The following is a 27,405-nucleotide window of genomic DNA, read 5'->3' on the forward strand; positions in this document are numbered from 1 at the left end:
CTCCTCTTATCCTCCCACTCCTTCTATTTTCTCCTCCCTCGACTGCCTTCCCATTGTAAATAGGATAAAATTCAAACTCCTTGCCGTAGGCCACACAGGCCATACATGATCTGGCCCCTGCCTTCCTCTAATTCCTCCCTCCATATTTCCTGCATTGACAATACTCCAGGCATAATGATCTCCTGTTCCTTAAATAAACCAAGCCCCATCATATCTCAGAGGTTTTGCAATCGTCATTTTTTTCTGTCTCTTTCTCTCATGGATGACTCCTTTCCACTAATTTGATCTCATTTGAAATGCCTTCCTCTCTGGGATGCCTTCTCAACTATACTTGTCACCTCCATCACCAGCATGCCATCACTGCCCGCTATATTACATCATACACTTTGTTGATACTACTTTAGCAGGTTGGAATTTATATCTTTATCTTTTTTATTACAGTGTAAATTCTTTGATGGCAGAGAATTCATGTGTCTTTTTGACCACTTTATCTCTAAAGACTAGAACAGTTCCTGGCACATAATATTTTTTGACCATCTGAATGTTTACTGGGCACTGAACCGTGAACATGGCAAATAAGTAGAAAATTTATTATCCCTTACCCAGAGGAAACTGGATAAATAGATTATGTTTCTATTATAATTGTTCTTTCTTAGAAGCATCAAGAGTAGGTCAGAGGCCCGGTGGCATCTGGGGCATGGTTTAGAGTGAAAAATTAAGGAAGAATAGGATGCCAAATTGTTTTATAATAATTATACTGCCTCTTTCAACTGAAATTCTATCAATCATTCTTGTTTGGTCAAGTTTTGGGAAGGTCTGTTAAAATGCAAGAGAAAGAGATTAAAATGTTAACCTACATGTGTAGATAAGAGAAACCAATGTTGTTGATTATCTACATCATGGTTTTCCAACATGTTTTAAGCAGTGGAGCTCTCTTCAAATCAAAAGCCCTCCCACAAGTTCAACACACCTATAGGTTAACCTGGCTGATAGCTTGGCTGAAATGTGCGGCAGAACTTGTACCCTGCCCACCAGGCACCCAAGTCCTGCCCTCCAGGCAGTACCTGAAGTACCACCTACAGCACCCAGATCTGCACAGACCAAGGTTTGAAAAAAAATCACAAGTCTTAAACTGAGTCCTTATTTTGGGAAATAGGCCCAGAGATCTGAAGTGCTTTATCCAAAGTTGTAAAATTACTGTCAACAAAAGGACTGAAGCTCAGCTTCTTGAATTCTAGGGAACTGTGTCTTTACCTGTATTGTTCTGTATTCCTGGAAGATAAATTCTATCAAATCAGATTAGCTTCCAGCAGTGGGAGTTCTTACAGGGAGAGAAAAGTCAGAGATTTTCAGTATCCAGGGAGCCTTGCTTAGAATTTTGTTGCTCCGCTAGGACTGCGGACATGGAGAACTGCCTTACAGGACTGCTCTTGCCACTTGGAAATCATCTTGAGCTTGTCTTTAGCAGCAGAAACAAGAAAATGGGACTGCTTTCTCCAAATATTTTAGAATAACTTTATTGCACTGGATTTCCATGAACCAGAGACAACTTTTAACCATTAGGTCTTGACTTCTCATTTGTTAAGAGTAGCAGGACTCTGATCAAGAAGTGTAGGTCCTTTTCATGGGCACTTTTAGTTTTTATTTTTAAGTGGAGGCCCAATTAGAAATAATTTATTTGGTTGAATTGGTGGTTTATGGATTAGCCATAGTGCAGATTCTCTCATGCTAATTGGGAGTTCAGAGCCAAATATAGGAACTGGCATGATAGCAAACACTTTATAAATGTTTTTAATTAAGTGAATGGATTTCAGAGGTGTTATCTAGCAAATATACTTTAGCAATATACTAACTTGATTTCTGACTACAGAGTGAGGTGGGTGGACATTATTTGTGCCATATGCAATTGTTATATCCCAGGCATCAATGATGCCCAACTGAGGTCTTGAAAAATATCCTTAATGGCAAGATACTGGACATAACCATGAAAGTCACTGAATCTTTCCACATCACCGTGCATCTCCCTGATGTTTTCTGCCTTGATAATAACCATAGTGTCTGGGCTTCTCAGAAGAAGACGCTGAACAGCTTTGTGGATATTGAGGGTCCTTCGGATAAAAACATCAATGGGGAAGGGTCTGAAATGCTGGCCCAGAGAAATTACAACGATAATGTTTCTTCCTCCTCCAGTTCTGTCAATGACTCGTGCGATGTACTCAATTTCTTTCACTGAATAGCTCAATGAGCCAACCAAAGGGTAACCATGTTTTTGCCACTGGATGTTGATCTTCTCGTCCAAGTCCACAGCAAGTTGGTGTTGAAGTTTTCCAGATTCATGTAGATCCACTGACTTCCGTGCTGATGACAAATAGGCAATCCCAAAATGAAACAAGTATAAAGTTATAAAGATCATAAAGACAGAAGAAAAGTTTTGGTGTTTATAATAAGTTAATCATGACTGATTATAGGCTTAAATGAAGGAATAGTTGTGAAAATTATTTGAATAATCCAAAGTGTTCTACAGATAAGAAGTTATATATGCTCCCTTGTAGAATCACGTAGAAGCAAATTGAGTGGGGATGGTAATCACTGAAGCAACTTCATTGGAGCATGATGTAGTTAACTTTTTAGGTATTATTTTGTACATCTTGTGAGCTTAATAGCTTGAGGATAGATAAAGTACTAATTAGTGTTTTTACATTTTAAAAAAACCAAGTAAACCTATTTCTCCAAATACTCTAAGTTTCCCTAAGACTGGAATTATATATATGTATGTATGTATGTATGTGTGTGTGTGTGTGTGTGTGTGTATGTATATATATATATATATATATATATATATATATACATATATATATATATAAGATTTTATTCATTTATCAGAGAGAGAGTGAGTGGGCACAAGCAGGAGGAGTGGCAGGCAGAGGGAGAAGCAGGCTTCCCCCTGAGCAGGGAGCCCAATGGGGGACTCCATCCCAGGACCCTGGGATCATGACCTGAGCCACTCTGGCATCCTTGGAATTATATTCTATACTTTTGTGTTTCCTTTACATATGCTTAGAACGTTACTGAGCATCTCATCTATAATGGTATTACTATTCATTTGTGAAGGGCTTCATAGTTTACAAAGCATTTATTTAGATATATTCATATACCTCAAATCATGCTCCTCTCCCTCTATACACACACACACACACACACACACACACACACACACACACACACACACACTAGTCCTCCTTATCCATTCAGGATACATTCTAAGAGCCCCAGTGGATGTCTGAAAATGCAGATAGCAAAATATATATATGTATGTATGTGTGTGTGTGTGTATAGGGTATATATATATATATAGGGTGTGTGTGTGTATATATATACACACACACAATGTTTTTTCCTATATATACATACTTATGATAAAATTTAATTTATAAATCAGGCAAAGTAAGAGATTAACAATGAAAATAAAATAGAACCATTATAACAATATACTGCAATAAAGTTATGTAAATGTGATCGCTCTGAAAATATCTTCTTGTACTGGACACATCCTTTTTCTGTGATGATGTGAGATGATAAAATGCCTACGTGATGAGATGAATTGAAGTGAGTGATGTAGGCACTGTGACATTGACTGAGGCTACTACTGACCTTCTGACATCCTCAGTTAGGAGGATGATCTGCTTCCAGGCTGTCATTGACAGTAACTCAAACTGTGGAAAGTGAAACCAACTGCTACACACACACACACACACACACACACACACACACACACACACACATACACTTAATTGTCATGTTGTAGAAAATCAAGAGATGAAATGACCTGTTCAAGATTACACAGTTAGTGACAGAATCTGCACCTCAATTTGAAGTTGCTCCCAATTCTTATGAAAACTGTCTACTCAATCTTAGAACTCATGAAAATATGAGTATAATATGAATAAAATTAAGTCCTTCCACTTTTCATCCTATAAATTAGGCCTTTATCAGACTATTGGGGCCAGCTGCTTTGTAGTTAGAAGTTCTGAGGAAAATATGTAGAAAAGGATTATTAATGCTTTGTAACAAGTGCCATCTTTGAAGTAAAGGGCTACATTTAAAGTTTTCACCCACAGCATTTGAAAATAGACTCTGGAGCATTAGTTGAAGGAAAATGGCAGTATCATTGTCTTCATTCTGCTTCTAATTTACTTCAATTTCCTTTTACAAAGCCTGCTATAAAATTTAACTTTTAAGAAAATGTGCAACAGACATTTTGCTACAATTTAAAAGGTTAGACAAAGAAGGAGGTAACTCATTAAATTCTGTGCTTTCTATAGCCTAAGAGACTCACTGTTATAGAAAGTGATGCTAAAGATTACCATCGGACCCTGAATTTTATAGATGAGGAAACTGAGGTCTGGAGGAGTTCAGAGGTCATAATTTACAACTCTCCCCCTTTTGTTGGGAATTCTACCTATTTCTTGGAGACAAGTCCCCTATTTTCTCTTTTTATTGGGAGGATCAGCTGACCTTCTAAGTTTGAGATCACAAGAGTGATATCATGTCAGAAAGGTCATAATGGAGCCACAGAGGGTGCACTATTCTCAGTGATGACAGCCAGGACCCAGGACCCAGTAGGCAGGCAGTCACAGTTTGCCAGTTAATAGTGCTAAGATCTACTAGTGAATTCTGTATTATTACTGGTGCATCCTTGGTTTAGTAAACAGAGCAACTGGACTAGCATTCTAGCCACTGGATTCCAGCCCCAACTTGGACATGGGACACAGCTGCAGTCGCTCTTGTTCACTGGGCAACATGTGTTAAGTATTTGATAACGATTATCTCACTTAGTCTTCATAACAACCACCAGATAATATTATTTGTAGCTGGATGAGGAAAATGAGGCACAGAAAATAAGTAACATGCCAAAGGCCATAGCTTCTAAGTGCACAGGCTATGTACATTAGACAACACAGCCTGTGCTTTTAAGTATTATTTCTAACTGATGCAAAGTCATTGTCTTGCTCCTGGAATCTCTCTTTTCATGTAATGATAATACGGATGATAGGTTACACCAAAGAGGACTCACCTATGTAACAAACAATTCTAAAGGCATTGTATATATTACTTCATTTTACCAGGTGGCTACTATTTTCCTCTCAGTTTTACAGATGAAGAAACTTAGAGGGACAGTAGTTATGTAACTTGCCCGTGATTACCCAGATAGGACAGGGAGAAGCCAGATTTTGCTCGCAGGGCATCTGGATCTAGAATTCATACCCTTAAGCATCATGCCAACTGTAGAAAATGACAGTATAAAATTTTACATTATTTTCAGCTCTTTCAGTGCTTTTGTGAGCATGCTGGCTACATACTGACGTATGCATAGGGATAGGGATGTAATAAACCTTTCCTACACATGCTCCCTTCCAGTCAGATGAATGTATTTTTTTAAAGGAAAGACAATGACGTCTTGAAAAGTTTTGGTGATTAAGAAATATGAAGAAGAGGAGGGCGGAGCAAGATGGCGGAGGAGTAAGAGACCTGGATTTCCTCTGGTCTCAGGTATTCAGCTGGATAGCAATCAAACCATTCTGAACACCTACGAACTCAACAGGAGATCAAAGAAAAGAATAGCAACAACTCTCTGAACAGAAAAGCGACCACATACTGGAAGGGAGGACGTGCGGAGAAGTGAATCAGAGGCGATATTTGGGAGGATAGACGATGGGGGAGGGGGCCTCCGTCTCCCGCTTCTGGCAAGTGCTAGAGCTGCGGAGCACAAAATCGGACCTTTTAGAAGTCAGCTCCGCTGAGGGACATCACTCCAGTGGCTAAGCTGGGGGGGGAGGGGGGCAGGGGAAACCCTCGTGGGACAGTGTGGTCTCAGGACCCTGGGGGTCACAGGAAGACCGGGGGTGCCTGAGTGCGGCAGAGCTCCCAGGGATCAGAGCAGGGAAGCCGGCTGCAGAGACCGAGCTGAGGCGCGGGCTCTCAGCTCAGGGTTGCCATAAACTGTGATCCGCAGCCCAGTCGGGCCACTGCTCCTCCAGCAGGGACCCAACAGGCGGCAGATCCGGGGAGACTCCCCTTCCTCCCCTGGGAGGAGCCGCGCGGCAGCGCACTGCAGGGATCTGCTGGGTTTGGAGACTCCACACGGGGTCGGGTGCCAGAGATAGAAACGCTCGGTCACAGGCCGGGTGAGCACGGAGTGCGGCCAGAGACCGGGGAGACAGGAGTGATTGACTGCTTTTCTCTGGGGGCACACTGAGGAGCGGGGCCCCGAGTTCTCAGCTCCTCTGGGCGGAGATTGGGAGGTCACCATTTTCACTCTCGTCCTCCAAAGCTGTACCGAGAGCTTGCAGGGAACAAAAGCTCCTGAGAACAAACCCAAGCAGATTCCTTAGCCCGGACCAACAAGGGAGGGTCAATTCCGCCTCCGGCAAAGACATTTGGGAACCACAGCAACAGGCCCCTCCCCCAGAAAATCAGCAAGAAGAGTCAGCCAAGACCAAATTTACTGATCAATGAGAACTGAACTCCAGCGCTAGGGGAATACTGCACATAGAATTCATGGCTTTTTTACCATGATTCTTTAGTTTTTCAAAGTTAATTGTTTTTAACTCTCCTTTTTTTTGAATTTTTCTTTTTCCCTTTTTCAACCAACAACTTATCATTCCGTTTTTAAAAAACATGTTTATTTTTCATTTTTAGAGTCATATTCTATCCCTTCAAAGTAGTTACCCTTATTTTTGGCATATATATATATATAAGTTGTTCTCTCTTTAAAATTTTGAGATACAGTTTCTTCTAACAGATCAAAATATAACCTAAATCTCTAGTGTATGGCTTTGTTCTAGTCTCCTGCCTAATCACATTCTCTCCCTTCCTTTTTAAAACCTCTTCTTTCATTTTTCAAACAACTTCTTATCAATTCCTTTTATAAAATTTTTTATAATTTGCATCTTTACAGTCATATTGCATCCCTTCATCGTATCAACCCTTATTTGTGTACATATATGTTTTTCTTTCTTTAAAAATTTGGGAGGTGCTTTCTTCTAACAGACGAAAATACACCCAAAATCTAGTGTGTGACACTGATCTATGCACCAGCCTGATCATATGTGATCATATTCTTTTTTTTTGTTCTGTTTTTGTTTGTTTTTATCTTTTTCTTTTTCTTTTTTCTTTCTTTCCCTTTCTTTTCCCCTGGCTTCCCATCTTTTCTGATTTGTTTAGAGTATATTTTCTGGGGATATTGTTACCCTGTTAGCATTTTGTTCTCTCATTCATCTAGTCTCCTCTGGACAAAATGACAAGATGGAAAAAATCACCTCAACAAAAAGAACAAGAGGTAGTACTGTCTGCCAGGGACCTACTCAATATGGACATTAGTATGATGTTGGACCTAGAGTTCAGAATCATGACTTTAAAGATACTAGCTGGGCTTGAAAAAAGCATGGAAGTTATTAGAGAAACCTTTCTGGAGAAATAAAAGAACTAAAATCTAACCAAGTCGAAATCAAAAAGGCTATTAATGAGGTGCAATAAAAAATGGGGGTGCTAACTGCTAGGATAAATGAGGCAGAAGAGAGAATCAGGGATATAGAAGACCAAATGATGGAAAATAAAGAGGCTGAGAAAAAGAGAGATAAACAACTACAGGATCACGAGGGCAGAATTCGAGAGATAAGTGATACCATAAGATGAAACAACATTAGAATAACTGGGATCCCAGAAGAAGAAGAAAGAGAGAGAAGGGCAGAAGGTACACTGGAGCAAATTATAGCAGAGAACTTCCCTAATGTGGGGAAGGAAACAGGCATCAAAATCCAGGAGGCACAGAGAACCCCCTCTCAAAATCAGTAAAAATAGGTCAATACCCCGACATCAAACAGTAAAACTTACGAGTCTCAGACACAAAGAGAAAAACCTGAAAGCAGCTCAGGAGAAGAGATATGTAACCTACAATGGTAGAAACATTAGATTGGCAACAGACCTATCCACAGAGACCTGGCAGGCGAGAAAGGATTGGCAAGATATCTTCAGAGCACTAAACGAGAAAAATATGCAGCCAAGAATACTATATCCAGCTAGGCTCTCATGGAAAATAGAAGGAGAGAGAAAAAGCTTCCAGGACAAACAAAAACTAAAGGAATTTGCAAACACGAAACCAGCCCTCCAAGAAATATTGAAAGGGGCCCTCTAAGCAGAGAGAGATCCTAAAAGCAGCATAGATCAGAAAGGAACACAGACAGTATACAGTAAGTGTCACCTTACAGGCAATACAATGGCACTAAATTCATATCTTTCAATAGTTACCCTGAATGTAAATGGGCTAAATGCCCCAATCAAAAGACACAGGCTATCAGATTGGATTCAAAAACAAGACACTGAAAGAGACTCATTTTAGAACCAAAGACACCTCCAGATTGAAAGTGAGGGGGTGGAAAACCATTTACCATGCTACTGGACACCAAAAGAAAGCTGGGGTGGCAATCCTTATATCAGACAATTAGATTTTAAAACAAAGACTGTGATAAGAGATGAGGAAGGACACTATATCCTACTTAAAGGGTCTATCCAACAAGAAGATGTAACAGTTGTAAATATTTATGCCCCTAACACGGGAGCAGCCAATTATATAAGGCAATTAATAACAAAAGCAAAGAAACACATTGACAATACAATAATAGTGGGGGACATTAACACCCCCCTGACTGAAATGGACAGATCATCTAAGCAAAAGTTCAACAAGTTAATAAAGACTTGAAATGACACATTGGACCAAATGGACTTTACAGACATATTCAGAACATTCCATCCCAAAGCAACGGAATACACATTCTTCTCTAGTGCCCATGGAACATTCTCCAGAATAGATCCCATCCTAGGTCACAAATCAGGTCTCAACCGGTACCAAAAGACTGGGATCATTCCGTGCATATTTTCAGACCACAATGCTTTGAAACTAGAACTCAATCAGAAGAGGAAAGTCGGAAAGAACTCAAATACATGGAGGCTAAAGAGCATCCTACTAAAGAATGAATGGGTCAACCAGGAAATTAAAGAAGAATTTTAAAAATTCATGAAAACCAATGAAAATGAAAACACAACTGTCCAAAATCTTTGGGATGCAGCAAAGGCAGTCCTGAGAGGAAAGTACATAGCAATACAAGCCTTTCTCAAGAAAAAGAACATTCTCAAATACACAACCTTACCCTACACCTAAAGGAGCTGGAGAAAGAACAGCAAATAAAGTCCTAATCCCAGCAGGAGAAGAGAAATAATAAAGATCAGAGCAGAAATCAATGAACTAGAAACCAAAAGAACAGTAGAACAGATCAACGAAACTAGGAGCTGGTTCTTTGAAAGAATTAACAAGATTGATAAACCCCTGGCCAGACTTATCAAAGAGAAAAGAGAAAGGACTGAAATCAACAAAAGCATGAATGGAAGAGGAGAGATCACAACCAACACCAAAGAAATACAAACAAGTATAAGAACATATCATGAGCAACTCTATGGCAGCAAATTACATAACCTGGAAGAAATGGATGCATTCCTAGAGATGTATCAACTACCAAAACGGAACCAGGAAGAAATAGAAAACCTGAACAGACCTATAACCACTAAGGAAATTGAAGCAGTCATCAAACATCTCCCAACTAACAAAAGCCCAGTGCCAGATGGCTTCCCAGGGGAATTCTACCAAACATTTCAAGAAGAATTAAAACCTATTCTTCTGAAACTGTTCCAAAAAATAGAAATGGAAAACTTCCAAACTCGTTTTATGAGGCCACCATTACCTTGATCCCCAAACAGGACAAAGACCCCATCAAAAAGGAGAATTACAGACCAATATCCTTGATAAACATGGATGCAAAAATTCTCGCCAAAATAATAACCAATAGGATCCAACAGTACATTAAAAGGATTATTCATCACAACCAAGTGGGATTTATCCCTGGGCTGCAAGGTTGGTTCAACATTCGCAAATCAATCAACGTGATGCAATACATTAACAAAAGAAAGAACAAGAATCATATGATCCTCTCACTAGATGCAGAAAAAGCATTTGACAAAGTACAGCATCCTTTCTTGATCAAAACTCTTCAGAGTATAGGGATAGAGGGTACATACCTCAATATCATAAAAGCCATCTATGAAAAACCTACAGCAAATATCATTCTCATTGGGGAAAAGCTGAGAGCCTTTCCCCTAAGGTCAGGAACGCGGCAGGGATGTCCACTCTCACCACTGCTATTCAACATAGTATTAGAAGTCCTAGCCACAGCAATCAGAAAAGAAAAAGAAATCAAAGGCATCCAAATCGGCAAAGAAGAAGTCAAACTCTCACTGTGTGCAGATGATATGATACTTTATGTGGAAAACCCAAAAGACTCCACCCCAAAACTGCTAGAACTCACAGGAATTCAGTAAAGTGGCAGGGTATAAAATCAATGCACAGAAATCAGTGGCATTCCTATACACCAACTATAAGACAGAAGACAACGAAATTAAGGGGTCGATCCCATTTACAATTGCACCCAAAACCATAAGCTACCTAGGAATAAATCTAACCAAAGAGGCAAAGGATCTGTACTCAGAAAACTATAAAATACTCATGAAAGAAATTGAAGAAGACACAAAGAAATGGAAAAACGTTTCATGCTCATGGATTGGAAGAACAAACGTTGTGAAAATGTCAATGCTACCTAGAGTAATCTACACATTCAATGCAATCCCCATCAAAATACCATCCACTTTTTTCAAAGAAATGGAACAAATTGTCCTCAAATTTGTATGGAACCAGAAAAGACCCCAAATGGCCAGAAGAATGTTGAAAAAGAAAAGCAAAGCTAGCAGCATCACAATTCTGGACTTCCAGCTCTATTACAAAGCTGTCATCGTCAAGATAGTATGATAGTGGCACAAAAACAGACACATAGATCAATGGAACAGAATCGAGAGCCCAGAAATGGACCCTCAACTCTATGGTCCACTAATCTTCGACAAAGCAGGAAAAATGTCCAATGGCAAAAAGACAGTCTCTTCAACAAATGGTTTTGGGAAAATTGGACAGTCACATGCAGAAGAATGAAACTGGACCATTTCCTTACACCACACACAAAAATGGACTCCAAATGGTTGAAAGACCTCAATGTGAGACAGGAGTCCGTCAAAGTCCTAAAGGAGAACACAGGCAGCAAACTCTTTGACCTTAGCCACAGCAACTTCTTCCTAGAAAGATCACCAAAGGCAAGGGAAGCAAGGGTAAAAATGAACTATTGGGATTTCATCAAGATAAAAGGCTTTTGCACAGCAAAAGAAACAGTCCACAAAACCAAAAGACAACCGACAGAATGGGAGAAAATATTTGCCAATGACATATCAGATAAAGGGCTAGTATCCAAAATCCTTAAAGAACTTATCCAATTCAACACCCAAAGAAGAAATGATCCAATCAAGAAATGGGCAGACGACATGAACAGACATTTTTCCAGAGAAGACATCCAAATGGCCAACAGACACATGAAAAAGTGCTCAACGTCGCTCGGCCTCAGGGAAATCCAAATCAAAACCTCAATGAGATACCACCTCACACCAGTCAGAATGGCTAGAATTAACAAGTCAGGAAACGACAGATGTTGGCGGGGATGTGGAGAAAGGGGAACCCTCCTACACTCTTGGTGGGAATGCAAGCTGGTGCAACCACTCTGGAAAACAGTAGGGAGGGTCCTCAAAAAGTTGAAAATAGAGCTACTATATGATCCAGCAATTGCACTACTGGGTATTTACCACAAAGATACAAATCTAGGGATCCAAAGGGGTACATGCACCCCGATGTTTATAGCAGCAATATCTACAATAGCCAAACTGTGGAAAGAGCCAAGATGTCCATCAACAGATGGATGGATAAAGAAGACGTGGTATATATACACACACCCAGACACACACACACACGCACACACACACACACACAGACACACACACTCTGGAATATTATGCAGCCATCAAAAGGAATGAGATCTTGCCATTTTCATCGATGTGGATAGAACTCGTGTTATGCTGAGTGAAATAAGTCAATCAGAGAAAGACATGTATCCTATGACCTCACTGATATGAGGAATTCTTAATCTCAGGAAACAAACTGAGGGTTGCTGGAGTGGTGGGTGGTGGGAGGGATGTGGTGGCTGGGTGATAGACATTGGGCAGGGCATGTGCTATGGTGAGTGCTGTGAATTGTGCAAGACTGTTGAATCACAGATCTGTACCTCTGAAACAAATAATGCAATATATGTTAAGAAAAAAAAAAAAAGAGGAAGATAGCAGGTTGTGGGAATGAAGGGGGGGAAATCGGAGGAGGAGATGAACCATGAGAGACAATGGACCCTGAGAAGCAAACTGAGGGGTGTAGAGGTGAGGGGGGTGGGAGGATGGGTTAGCTGGTGGTGGGTATTAAAGAAGGCACGTTCTGCATGGAGCACTGGGTGTTGTGCACAGGCGGTGAATCATGGAACACTACATCAGAAACTAATGATGTAATGTATGATGATTAACTGTTATGATAAAAAATTTAAAAAAAAAAGAGTTGAAAAAATATGGAAAGACAAGTTAAAACATACAGAGCAAAGGAATAAATAGGTCGACATCCAGAAGAATTCCAGGAAGGCAAGGTAAAATCCAAACAAACCAGCAGAGACTACATTACTTTCAAGTACATGCGAAAATAAAAAAAAAAATAGACCACGTACTGGCTCACAAGGATAACGTCAACAACTGTTAAATTCATTATTTAAATGTAAATCACAATGAAATCACAAGATTTTGACAGCGAATTTTAATGAGATTCCCTTTATCAAATGATGTAGAATGCCACCAAATTATACTGAGAGGGAAATTTATAACTGTAAATATAGCTATCAAATAGCAGTAAGAATTAAGACCAAATGAGCTAAATGTCCATGTCAGGAATAGTAAAGGAATAGCATGGTGAACTTAAAGTAAGGGAATCGTAAGTAAAATAGCAGGTGTTAAAAGGAGCTAAAACAAAGAAGTAATAACCAACAGAATAAAAAGCTAATTCTTAGAACAAAACTAGAAAGTGTGCAACTTTCCAATAAATGTGATCAATAGAAAGGGAAAATATACAAATAATTTGGGGAATAAAAAAGGGTTTACTATAGCTGGCACAAAGACTTTTGAAATCATGAGAATACTAAAATAACTATATCTATACATTTGCAAAGCATGAGACAGAAACTATTTTCAAAATATATGACAATAAAATTGATGGGAGAAGAAATAAACTCAAAAAACGTAATTATTCTATGCATAATACCTTTCTTCGAAAGAATATGGAACAGCGGTGGGGCAGGAAGAGTAACCGGACAGGAGAGAAAGCTGACAAAGATCCTCAGCCAGGTGACCAAGGCAACATCGATAGTGACAAATCATACTGATAAGATGTACCCTTGATATACAGTGATAAAAATGACACTTCACCTCTGTAGTCTTCTCCAAACCCATCACTTCAACCTAACCATGAGAAAAATACCAGATAAATCCCAATTGCTAAACATTTTATGTGAAATACCTGATCAGTACTCTTCAAAATCATGTCATCAAAAACAAGTGAAGTCTGAAAAACTATTATAGCCAAAAGGAATTTAAAAAGACATGTCAGCTAAATGTAACACAGGATCTTGGAACAGAAAAAGGGACATTAGATTAAAAACTAAAGAAATCTGAATATAGTTCCTAGTTAATGACCATGTATCAATATTGGCTCATTAATTATAACAATATACCATAGCAAATGTGTTATCATAGTAATATATACTACATATATGTTTATACCATAATATAAATGTTTGATGATAATATGTTAATAATACAAGAATGCAAAAGTATTTGGGAACTCTACTATCTTCCCCATTTTTCTGTAAACCAAAAACTGTTTTAAAAAATTAAATTTATTAGGGGTGCCTGGGTGGCTCAGTCCAGTAAGTGTCTGCCTTCAGCTCAGGTCATGATTTCAGGGTCCTGGGATTGAATCCCACATCAGGCTCCCTGCTCCAGAGAGAGCCTGCTTCTCCCTCTCCTTCTGCCCCCCCCCGCTCATGCTCTCTTTCTCTCTCTCTCCCAAATAAAACCTTTAAAAAATTAAATTTATTAAAAAATTTGAAGTACATTAAAGAATATAAATTCATTAAAAAAAACTCTCCAACGTGTACGACAAAGCACAAGTTTTGCCTGATTTCTACTCTTTTTACCTATGTTATATAAACTATTTAGAAATTAAAAAAAAGGCTGAGGGGTGCCTGGGTGGCTCAGTCGTTAAGCGTCTGCCTTCAGCTCAGGTCATGATCCCAGGGTCCTGGGATCGAGCCCCGCATCGGGCTCCCTGCTTGGCGGGAAGCCTGCTTCTCCTCCCTCTCCCACTCCCCTTGCTTGTGTTCCTGCTCTTGCTATCACTCTGTCAAATAAGTAAAATCTTTAAAAAAAAAAAAAAGGCTGAAAATTCCTCACACTATTTTGTGAGGAAAGTAAAGAAAGGAAAAATTAATTTTACCACAGGACAGAGCTGAATAATCCTAAATAGATGACTACTCAATTGAATTCCGTAATATATGGGGGAAGAAAACCATCATGGCTTCATTTTGTCCCAGGAAGACAACGATGGACGTCCATCGTATTTTGCCATGAGGGACCCAACTCAGAACCCAAGGGTTCATACAGAGCTTATTTTAAGCCGAAGACATTTGACATTCAGTAGATGCGGATAGAAGCCTTCTTGGAACATCCCTTATCTGCCGAAGAGCAGCAACTTCTGGGAAAGGAGGCTACCATAAATGTCCCTCTGGGAGTTTCATGGCCATGAAAACGACCAATGGCACCTGCATAAACCAACTTTATCATAAACTTTCTTATATCCTACTTGTTCTTCTAAAAAAAACAGATTGTCTTTTTTTGTCTCTATTTTTTGTCTCTATTTGTTCTTCCCCAAGAGCTTTTCTCCCTCCTCCCTCTTCCCTAGTAAATTAGATGGATAAGCCTCCAACTTTAAACATTTAATAAGACAGCTACTTTTTTGTTGGCTTCCATATGCACTTATATAAACCTTTTTTTCTTCATGTTACTCTGTCTTTTGTCAGTGTAATTCACAGGACTCCCGTTACTAAGCAGGAGGGAATAGAGGAACAGTTTTTCCTCCCTGACAACCACATTAACATTTAGATGAAGGAAAGGTGAACCTTTCACTTGATGCTGAAAAAATGTCAATAAAATGCAGGACTCGTTTATAATTAAAAAATAAAACAATGTAAAAACCTCTCAGTAAACTAGAAATAGAAACTTGATTAGTATAATAAAGGATATTTATTTAAAATCCTACATCCAATACATTATGCTTACTTGTAAAATTTTAGAAGAATTTACACTAGTTAGGAAGAAATTAAAATTGTTTGTCACCACAACTTTTATTCAACATTTTCCTGGAGTGTAGCAAAAGAAAGAAGACCTAAAAAGGGGGGAAAAAATGACAGAAGAGACAAATCAGAAAATTTTCTGTTTCATAACATAAAAGTCCACATAGATAAATCCACAAATTATTAGAAGTAATAAAGTTTGGTCAAATTGTTTGATATAAGATTATGAGTTGAGTTTTGTCTCCCCAAAATTGACATCCACCTGGAATCTCAGATGGTGACCTTGTTTGGAAATAGGGTCTTTGCGGAGGTAGTTCATTAAGGATCTCAAGATGAGATCATTCTCAGTTTAGGTGATGTCCCAAAGTCAATGACTGATGTCTTCAAAAAAGACAAGGCGACACAGAAAGGAGATCCTGTGAAGATGGAAGTAGAGATTGGAGTTACGTTGCCACAAGGCAAGGAATGCCGGGGGTCACTATAAGATGAGAGAGGCAAACAAGGATTCTTCCCTTAAGTCTTCAGAGGGAACGTGGCCTTTCTGACACCTTGATTTCAGGCTCCTGGCTTCCAAAACTATGAGGGACTAAATTTAGGTTGTTTTAGCCACAGTTTGTGGTACTTTGTTATGGTAGCCCTAGGAAATTAATCCACGTATAAAAATCAGTTGTATTCTAAAGCAGTAACAAAGACTAACTGAAAATATATTAGTAAAAACTGTATTGAAAGTAACACATAAAATTAACACAAGATATAAAAGATTCTTAGGGACAACATTATAAAATGTTAAAGGACATAAAAGGCAGGAATACATGGAATAGTATGTCATGTTTATCAGTAGGAAGGTTTAGAAAGATTGTAATTCTCCCCCAAATTCTATTAGACCTTTATAAGCTGATTCTAATTATTATATAGAAGAGCAACAAGGACAAAAATAACCAAATCTGCAGAAAAAGATAAAAATAAAGGGCCTATCCTGCCAGACATCAATTTATTAAAAAGCAATTATAATTAAGACCGTGTGGCATTTGCACAGCTATAAACAAATTGACCACCATGATAGAATAAAAAGCCCATAAACCAACTTACTAAGAAAGTTTGATAAATAAGAAGGTGTCATTGCAAATTGGCAGAAAGGATGCACAATTCATAAATGATTGCTCATACTGGAGGGAAAATACCATAAGATTCCTACACCACATTATGCAAATTCCAGGTAGGTTCATTACTAAATTGTGAAAAGCCAAACTTTAAAAGTTTTAGGAGAGAATGTAAAAGAACATATTTGTGACCTTGTAGTATGAAATGATTTCGTAAAGACAAAAAAGAAAAAAAAACCCACTAAAACAAAAACACAAACTAATGAATATTAATGTTTATATTTAAAATTTTTTATTGTGCTTTGCTTTTAATTTTTTTTTTTTTTACAAATTAAAGTTTTGTGGCAACCCTGTGGCAAGCAAGTTTATTAGTGCTGTGATTTCAACAGCATTTGCTCACATTGTGTCTCTAGGTCACATTTTGGTAATTCTCCAATATTTTAAATGTTTTCATTATTACTATATTTGTTGTGATGATCTAGGATCAGTGATCTTTTTTAAGTTGTTGACATGCCTGGCATTCTCTTTTTCTATTTTTTACTGAAGTACAGTTAACATACAATGTTATATTAACTTCAAGCGTACAATATAGGGATTCAACAGTTCCATACATTACACTGTGCTCACCATGGTAAGTGTAGTTACTATCTGTCACTATACAGCGTTATTACAACATTATTGACTATGGTGACTATGCTGTACTTATCCCCATGACTTATTTATAACTGGAAGTTTGCCTCTTAATCCCCTTCACCTATTTCACCCATTCCCACTGTAGCCTTCCCTTTGGGAACCAGTAGATTGTTCCATAAATTAGTCTGTTTCTGTTTTATGTTGTTTATTTTCCTTTTTATATTCCACATGTAAGTGAAACCACAGGGTGTCTTTCTCTGACTTATTTTACTTAGCATAATACCTTCATAGGCCCATCCAGTGTTGTTGCAAATAGCAAGATCTCATTCTTTTTTATAACTAACACTCCATTGTGTGTATATATAAATACAGGTATCTATCTATCTACACACACACTTATACAGTTTTTTTCCTTATAACTGACATAGTTTCATACCATTGTGTTTGGAAAAGATGCTTGATAGGATTTCAATCTTCTTAAATTTATTGAAACTTGTTCTGTGGCCTGACTTGTGATCTATTCTGAAGAATGTTCCATGTGCACTTGAAAAAAAATGTGTATTCTGCTCTTTTTGGATGGAATGTTCTGTATCTATCTACTAAGTGATCTGGTCTGATGTGCTATTTAAAGCCACTGTTTTCTTACTGATTTTCTGTGTGTGTGATCTTCCCATTGATGTAAGTACTATGTTAAAGTTACTTACTAGTATTGTATCACTGTCAATTTCTCCCTTTATGTCTGCTAATATTTATGTATTTAGGTGATTCTATTTTGGGTACACTGGTATTTACAATTGTTATATCCTGTTGGACTGATCCTTTTATAATTATGTAATGCTCTTTGATTTTGTTATAGCCTTTGTTTTAAAATTTATTTTGTCTAAGTATTACAATTTCAGCTTTCCCCCCCCACTTATATTTACATGGAATGTGTTTTCCATACCTTCACTTTGTCTGTGTCTTTAGGTGTGAAGTGAGTCTCTTGTAGACAGCGTATAGATGGGTCTTGTTTTTTTTTTTTTATCCATTCAGCTACCCTATTTCTTTAGATCTGAGCTTTTAAACCATTTACATTTAAAGTAATTACTGATAGGTAATGTGATGACTTCCATTTTCTTAATTGTTTTCTGGTTGTTTATGTAGTTTTTCTCTTTTCTTGCTCTCTTCCTTCATGGTTTGATGGCTTTCTTCAGTGCTATACTTGGATTCCCTTCTCTTTATCATGTATCTGTTATAGATTTTTGGTTCGTGGTTACCATGAAGTTGATACATAATATCCTAAACATATAGCAGTGTATATTAAATTCATGTTGATTAATTTGTTCACATTATAAAAATTATTTTACTCTCTGTTTTATATATATGATGTTGTATTTTATATCTTTTTATTTTGTGAGTTCCTTAATTAGGTTTACTTTGCTACTTTGGTCTTTTAATCTGCTTTATAAGTGATTGATTTACTACCTTTATTGTAGGTTTACTTTAGCTCATGAGAGTGTTTTTCATAATTTTCTTACTTCTAGATCTGGCCTTTTCTTTTCCACTTAAAGAAGTCCCTTTTATATTTTTAAGGCTATTTTACTGGTGATGAACCTCTTTAACCTTTGTTTGTCTGGCAAACGCTTTATATCTCCTTCCATTCTGAACAGTAATCTTGCCAGTTAGAGTATTCTTGATTGTAGGTTTTATCTTTTTCAGCAGTTTGAATAGATCATAGCACTTTCTTCTGGTATACAAAAAAAATTTTTTTTAAGGTTTTATTTATTCATTTGAGAGAGAGAGAGAGAAAGAGTGCATGCATGAGAGAGCACAAGCAGGAGGAGCAGCAGAGGGAGAGGGAGAAGCAGACTCCCCACTGAGAAGGGAGCCCGATGTGGGGCTCAATCCTAGGAACCGGAGATCATGACCCGAGCTGAAGGCAGATGCTCAACCGACTGAGCCACCCAGGTGCCCTGGCATACAAAATTTCTGTTGAAAAATCAGCTCATAGCCTTATGGAGTTTCCCTAGTATATAACAATTTATTTTTCTCCTGTTGCTAAGATTCTCTCTTTATCTTTAATCTTTGAAATTTTAAATGTTATGTGTGTTGGTGTGGACCTCTTAGGGTTCATCTTCTTTGGAGCTCTCTGCTTCTTGGACCCAGATGTCTGTTTCTTTGCCAGGTTAGGGAAGTTGTCAGCTATTATTTCTTCAAGTAAGTTTTCCGCCCTTTTCTTGGTCTCTTCTTCTTATGGGACCTTAAAATGCAAAAATGTTGGTACAGCTGATGTTGTCTCAGAGATCTCTTAACCTGTCATCAAATTTTTTTATCCTTTTTTCTTTTTGTTGTTCAGCTTGGGTGCTTTCCATTACCTTGTCTGGACCACTGATCTGCTCTTCTGCATCCTCTAATCTGCTAATGATTCCCTCTAGCATATTTTTCATTTCAGTTATTTATTCACGTTGATTTGTTTTTAATATTTTCTCTCTTTGTTGAAGTTCCCACTGAGTTCATCCACTCTTGTCTTTATGACCATTACTTTGGATTGTTTTTCTGATAGGTTGCTTGTCTTCATTTTGTTTAGTTCTTCTTCTGAGGTTTTGTCTTGTTCTTTCATTTGGAACATATTCCTCTGTCCCCTTTGTTTAAATTCCTGTGGGTCCCTCCCCCCCCCCCCCCCGAGTTGGACAAAACAGCTGCTTCTTCTAGATTTGAAGAAACGGCCTTGTGCAAGAATATCCCCTGCATAGACTGTGTGTACCTGGTGGCTTGGCTGGCTGGCTGGGATTATAGACAGCACGGGTTGGGAGCCCTGGGATATTCTACACTGGGGCTGCCATGGTTGGGTGGCTGGAGCTAACATGGGTATGGCCTGGAAGGCCCAGGGGTCTCTGCACAGAAGGCACCCTGGTGGGACAGCTGAAGTGAAGCAGGCAGGGGCTGGGTAAGTCCTGGGATGCTCCATGTAAGGGGCACACTGGCAGGGCAGCTGGAGCTAAAGCAAGTATGGACTGGGTGGCCCCGGTGTGCTCAACTTGGGGGGTGCCTGACAGAATGCCTGGAGCTCAAGTCAGCATGGACCAGGGGGTCCAGGGGCACTCTGTGCAGGTTGCCGCCTGGTGGAACAGCTGCAGCAGAGGTGTGTGGGGGCCAGAAGGTCTTGGGGAACTCTGCACATGGGGGGCTCTGGTGGGACAACTGTAGCTGAAACATATACAGGCCTGGGGTGTTCCAAGATGCTCTGTATCTGTGTTGCTTTGGTGAAATGGCTGAGGCTGTGGTGGCACTGTGCAGGGGTGTCCTGGGGCATGTAGTGCTGGGCTGCCTTCTGGGGCCTCCTTGGGGGATGGCTGAGGCTGGTGTGGTCTATGGTCTTGGGGCTGGCTGAGATGGCAGACTTCCATCTGTATATCAAGGTGGAAGAGAAATGTAAGCAATGGCACTTGCCTGCCCCTCCAACCGTGAAGAGCATTCCAGCAATTCCTCTGCAGCAGAATTAGAGGCTGGTTCCTTTATATTCTAGTTGCTGTTTTTAGCTGTGGCTTTTTTTTTTCCTGGGTCCCAGGGCATCTGGGGCTGGTGTGGACCAGGGGCCTGGGACTCACTGAAGGGACAGACCAGCTAGGGGCAGGCCTGCTCCTATGTGTGCTATCAAAGTGGAGGGGGAATGTAAACAGTGGTGCTTACCAGCACTTCCTACCCTTCCCCCACTGGGTGGAGAGTTTATTCTTTTATATTTTAGTTGCACATTTAAACCACAACTTTTTTTCTGTTCTCCAGGGCAGAGGAATCTGCTCCCGGTCCCTCAGTACCATCCCTCTCCACCACAGCTTGCAGCATCTGGGAGTGGGGTTCCATTGTTGTCATGTCTTTCTCTCTCCTGCTTGTTCTCTATGTGGTGCCTCTATCCTTTGTTATGCAGAAGCTGTTCAGTCAGCCCTCAGTTCTTCTTCAGGAATAATTGCTCTATGTGTAAGTGTAGATTAAGTGTGTTCATGGAGGAGGTAAATTCAGGGTCTTGCGATGTTGCCATCTTGGACCCTATTAAAATTTTTAATTTCAATGCAACAAAAGATAATCTAAAACAAAGTAAAAATGCAAGGCATAAACTATATGTCCACTCAATAAAGTCAAAGAATTTTTCCCAAAGCTCATTAAGAATGTTTTCCAAAGCAAAGAAGTAGACAATCAAACAGAGAAACAGGGAAAAGACATGAATAGTCAATTCATATAAGATGATACTTGAATGGTTAATATATGTGAAAAGATGCTTAACATTATTAGTTACCAAGTAAGTGAAAACTGAAATCAAAGTGACAGAGATGTCACACTTACCATATATATCAAACTTAGAATTATAAAAATTATAATTTGACAAATATTTGACATAAAGGAGCATTTATACACTGCTGATATAAGTGACAATTTTAGGAGAACAATTTGGGAACTTCTAGTAAAATTTCATATGTGCATAACCTTTGACCCCGTGTTTATATCTATTGGTTAGTATTTCAGAGCAAAATCTCTCAATTTGCTAGGTTAAATGAAGATATCCTATGGTCTGCAAATAATGACAGTTTGTGTCTTGTCAAGCTCTTATATTTTTAAATTCTCACCTTTATGTTCTGGCCTGGGATGACAGTGGTCATCCTTATCATTTCCATATCTTAAAAGAACTATTTCTAAATTTCCACTGTTAAGTAAAATGACTGCTGCAGAATTTTTGGCAGATAGTTTTTTTGAAAAGATAAATGCTCTTTTCTATTTCTAGTTTTTTTGAGAGTTTTTATCATAAATAGCTATTATAAATAAACATAAATAACCTTATCAAATACTTCTGTGAATCTATGAAAATATGCACCACTTTTTTTTTAATAAAGAGCCTAAAACGAACCACATTTGGTCCCAAGGTCAAAATTACTTCACCTTAAAGGGGAATTTATCTTTTTTTTTTTAAACCCGAATTATAAAAGTGAACTCTCATTAAGTAATACAGTTACTATTAATTTCAATAGGAAGATACTTTAAATATTTTTTTTAATTTTTTTATTGTTATGTTAATCACCATATATTACATAATTTGTTTTGGTGTAGTGTTCCATGATTCATTGTTTGTTCATAACACCCAGTGCTCCATGCAGAACGTGCCCTCTTTAATACCCATCACCAGGCTAACCCATCCCCCTACCCTCCTCCCCTCTAGAAACCTCAGTTTGTTTTTCAGAGTCCATCATCTCTCCTGGTTTGTCTCCCCCTCTGACTTACTCCCCTTCATTCTTCCTCTCCTGCTATCTTCTTCTTTTTCTTTTTTCTTAAAATATGTTGCGTTATTTGTTTCAGATCTGTGATTCAACAGTCTTACACAATTCACAGCGCTCACCGTAGCACATATCTTCCCCAATGTCTATCACCCAGCCACCCCCTCCCTCCCACCCCCGATACTTTAAATATTTTTAGCATCAAAATAACACCCATTTCTACTATAATCATACCAAATACCATTAAAATAGACACAATTCCTTCAATACTTAAAATTCATTTTGGGAATATAACCTGCCAAGGCATTTTTTTCTATATTATATAGTAGTTTTTATCTTTTCTCATTAAGGAATTTTCTTTTAAACTATTACACATCTTACCCTTAGGAATATGCTCACAAAGAGGTGTTACACATGATTCTCAATGTTTGTGCAATCAACCTTTCAGGGGAAAAAAGAAAATACAAGAAGAACTTGGTAGAAACAACAAGGCAAATTGTACCACACTTGCTGCAAACATTGACAAATAAGGGGCATTGGGTCTGAGATTATGAGTTCCATAAACCAGCACATGCACCCTGAGAGGAAAGGCACCAATAGCACACCTGGAAAGGTGACTGCATAGAACTCACCTGTTGGCAAGGTGCCCTAAGTTGAAAATAACCCTTGTAAAACCAACATGAGGCCACATACAGGGTTTTATTTAATATTCCTAATCAAGTTGGATTCTGATACCCTGAACAGTTACTTATCACCGGTACAGGTATTTTATTTATCTCTATACTGATAGATTTGGCTAATGTTTCACTTAGGATTTCCATATGTATGTTCCTAAGTTAAATAAGCCAGTAATTTTCTTTTATTGTACTGTCTTTATCAGCTTTGGTATAAGGCTTCATAGGATAAATTGCAGGTTTTTCCTTTGTTTTCTGAAACAACTTGTGTAAGATAGGATAATCTCTTACATAAAAGTCTGATAACTGTCACTTGCAAAACCATCTATGTCTAGTGCTTGCTTAGAAGAAAATCTTTAATTATCATTTTTATTTTTAGATACTGGTTGGTCAGAAATACAGATGGCCCCTGAGACTTGCAAGTAGTATGTGATACGGGGGCTGTCTTGTGAGGCAGGGCTTAACCTGTGGGGTCTGTGCTAACTCTGGACAATTAGTGATAGAACTGAATTGTTAGACACCTAGCTGGTATTGGAGAATAGATTGGTATGTAGGAAAATGACATATTTGGTGTCAGAATAAAACCATACACTCATTATTGCTTTTTGGTTCTCTAATTTATTGATTTTTTTTTTTTCTGACTTGCTTATTGGGAGTGTCTCCTCTGGTTTCTTAAGCTCAAGAGTTATCTAATTAAAACTTTTCCTTTTAAGTGTATTCAAGGTAAATTTCCTTCTAAGTTTTGTTTAGATGTGTGTTACAAATTCTGATATACGTCAGCTTTGTTGTCATCTAAACTATATTAGCATCATACTTAACAGAGCAAGACAGAATGCATTCTAAGACCAGGAGGAAGTCTAGGACATCTGTTCTTACTAACATTATGCTTGAGATTTAGGAGCAAGGCTGAGAGAGATTCTTTTCGAGACACGCAAGGCCTGCTGAAGCTGTGGAAAGGGTAGGAAAGCTGAGCCACATTACTTGGAGGCAGTCCAAGCCTTCATCGTTGCCGTGGCCTGCCCAAATGAGGGGGCTGGTGAGACAGGGGAAGACTGAGAGAAATGCCTCCAAAGCACTTGAGGCTGCACTGATCTAGTGTACTGCAGTGCTCTCCAAAAGCTAGACACAAGGACCCTGGATGTAGAAGATTCTATGAAGATGCAATAATCCAAGAGTAAGACTAGAGAACAAATAGAAATTCCCAGAGAGTCAAAGAAGCTAGCAACATGAACTAGAAATTTGGTGGCTGGTTTCTGAAGCATGAAGAGATCTGTGGAGTCTTATGCATGATATGATCCAAGGTCTATTGGAAAGAAACCTCTGACCCTACCCTCAAAAATTTTAAAACCAGTGATGAAATGACAAGGTAAAGCTATAATAAAGTCCAGACACAGCTCAATATAGACTAAATTGACTCAATCCTGCATGCTGGTAACTTGACAGAAGGAGCATGCTCTTTTTAGGGAGTGGGTAAATATTATTTACTTCAAAATCTACTATTTGTTTATACAAAATATCTGACACAGAGTCAAAAATTACAAGTCCCATAAGGAAGACTCAAAGTCTGTTTGTTGGAATCAGTAGACAGATATTTTAACACAACCATGACAAAGATGTTAAAATCTAGTGGAAAAATTGGACAACATGAATAGATATGGGAATATCAGCAGAGAGATAAAAATTACTAAAGATAACCAATTATTTTGATGGAACTTAGAAGAAAATGTTAAAAATGAAAAAATTGCAGACATGAAAATTTTATTGGAATTATAGCAGACTGGACTCAGAAGAATAACAGCAAACTTGAAGACAAGCCAATAGCAATTACACAAAATAAAAAAACCAAAATAAGAAAGCAAAAAACTCCAAGAGAACATCTTAAGATCTGTGAGGCAATATCGACTGGTCTAGGATACAAGTAACTAGAGGCCTAAAAAAGGAAAAGAGATAATGGGGCAGTAACTATATCTGGAGAAATGATGACTGAGAAATTTCCAAAACACAGATCTAAGAAGCTCGATGAACCCCAACAACAAAACAAAGACTTCTTCAACCAGGCATATCAGAATCAAACTGTTGAGAAGTGAAGATGAGAAATCTTTTAACAGCCCCCCAAAAAGACACACAACATACAGAGTGTGTTAGTCAGGGTTCTCCTAAGAAATGCAACCTAAAATATATATGTATATATTATGTATTGTGGAATTTGTAGCAGAAATAGAAATAAAACTATATGATCACAGGAGCACAAAGGTAGTAGAGAGTAAATAGAATTATACTGCTGAATAGTTCCTACATTAATCATGAAGCAGTATATTATTAGAAAATAGACTGTGATAAATTAAAGATTCACTTTATAAGCTATAGAGCAGGGTGAGTTTATTTTTCAATAAAGAGCCAGATGGTATATATCCAAGGCTTTGCAGGCCTGAGTGTCTCTCTCACAAGTATTCGATTCTGCTGTTGTACTGCAATGTGGACACATATGTAGACATATGCTGGGCTGTGTTCCAATAAAATTTTATTTGAAAAAACAAGCTGTGGGCCATTTCTTGGCCTACAGACCACAGTTGCTATAGTTGAGTGACCAATGATGATAAAACAAAGAGGTATTACTAAAAATTCAATGAGCCATGCAAGGATTTGTGAACAAATGTCCATAGCAGCCTTATTCACAGTAAGTCCAAACTGGAGGAAACCTGAATGTCTGTTAACTGGAGGATGTGGCATATCTATGTAAGTAAATGGTATTCAGCAATAAAAAGGAATGAACTACTTATATATACTAGGCTCTGGATGAAACTCAAAGCTACTATGCTCAGTGAAAGAAGGCAGACACAGGAGACTACTGTACTGCATGATTCCACTTGCAATATGAAAAAATTTGAAATGTCTAGAAAAGGCAAAGCTATAGAGACAGAAACTACTGTAGTGGCTGCTGGGCTGGGAATGAGGATGAGATGGGAAGGGTGGTTAACAGCAAATGGGCATGAAAGGTCATCTTGGGATGATGAGACTCTTCTAAGACTGATTTATGGTAATTGTACACAGACAGAAAAAAAAGTAGGTTGAAATGGAGGAGGTCTGAGGGCAGGAAGGCAGCTAGGAGGAAATAATTATAAGATTGCAAAAGAGGGACAGATCCAGGGGCCTTTTCTAACTGCACACTGCACAGTCTTTTGCCTTTGGGATAATGTTTACCAACCATTTGCCATGTTTTAAACATACTCCTCAGGGTTATGACACTCCTCTCAGTTACAACAAATCACGAAGGCAGGGTTTCTAGGGGTGATGGGTGGATATATGTAGTTTGAAAGAGGGTTCAACTGTACACTTGGAATGGGTAGATTATATAATATGTGAAATATGCCACAATTAAGTAATATTTTAATAAGTCAATAAAGACTTCTGTTTCTACAGAATGTAACAAGTGGCAAAAACCACACTATTATTCTAACAATCAGGAAAAAAAACAGATAATATACATACGTGTAACTTCCTTGAGTAGAGAGCTCAAGTAGCAAGATATTCAAATGATCTGAAAAACAAATAATCCAATTAAAAAATAGGCAGATGAGTGGCACCTGGGTGGCTCAATCGGTTGAGCATCCCACTCTTGGTTTTGGCTCAGTTCATGGTCTCATGGGTCATGAGATCCACCCCACATCTGGATACGCACTCAGCAGGGAGTCCACTTGAGGATTCTCTCCCTCTGCCCCTCCCCCTACTCACGTGCACACACACTCTAAAATAAATTAATCTTTATAAAAAGGGGACAGATAACTTGAAGAGAAGACATACAGTTGGCCAACAGATACTTGAAAAGATGCTCAACATCACTAATCATCAGGGAAAGTCTATCAAAACCACAGTGAAATATCACCTTATACCTGTCGGAATGGCTAGAATCAAAAAGACAAAAAATAAGTGTTGGAGAGGATGTGGGAAAAAAGGAATCCTCATACTGTGGTGGGAATAAAAGCTTGCATAGCCACTGTGGAGGACAGTATGGAAGTTCTTCAAAACATTAAAAATAGAAATACCAGGGCACCTGGGTGGTTCAGTCTGTTAAGTGACTGCCTTCAGCTCAGGTCGTAATCCTGGAGTCCCCGGATCGAGTCCCGCATCGGGCTCCCTGCTCAGCGAGGAGCCTGCTTCTCCCTCTAATCCTCCCCCGTCTCATGTACTCTCTCTCTCTCTCTCTCTCAAAACAAATAAATAAATCTTTAAAAAAAAAATAGAAATACCAGGGTGCTTAGGTGGCTCATTTGGTTAAGCAGCCGACTCTTGATTTTGGCTCAGGTCATAATCTCAGGGTCCCAGGACTGAGCCCTGTGTC

At 38.6% G+C, this 27,405-nt stretch overlaps 1 protein-coding gene across 1 annotated transcript; it reads right to left on the reverse strand.

The window, feature by feature from the left end:
* Nucleotides 1-1,670: 1,670 nt before the first annotated feature.
* Nucleotides 1,671-26,589, reverse strand: NXPE4 (neurexophilin and PC-esterase domain family member 4; the record flags this gene model as incomplete). Its single annotated transcript, XM_027577953.1, is given in 3 exon segments — nucleotides 1,671-1,936; nucleotides 1,939-2,358; nucleotides 26,556-26,589. Coding segments are annotated over 3 exon segments (567 nt in total), but the record flags the coding sequence as incomplete, so codon positions are not given.
* Nucleotides 26,590-27,405: the final 816 nt, after the last annotated feature.

This window comes from Zalophus californianus, chromosome 11, assembly GCF_009762305.2.
Source record: "Zalophus californianus isolate mZalCal1 chromosome 11, mZalCal1.pri.v2, whole genome shotgun sequence".
Lineage (NCBI taxonomy): Eukaryota > Metazoa > Chordata > Mammalia > Carnivora > Otariidae > Zalophus > Zalophus californianus.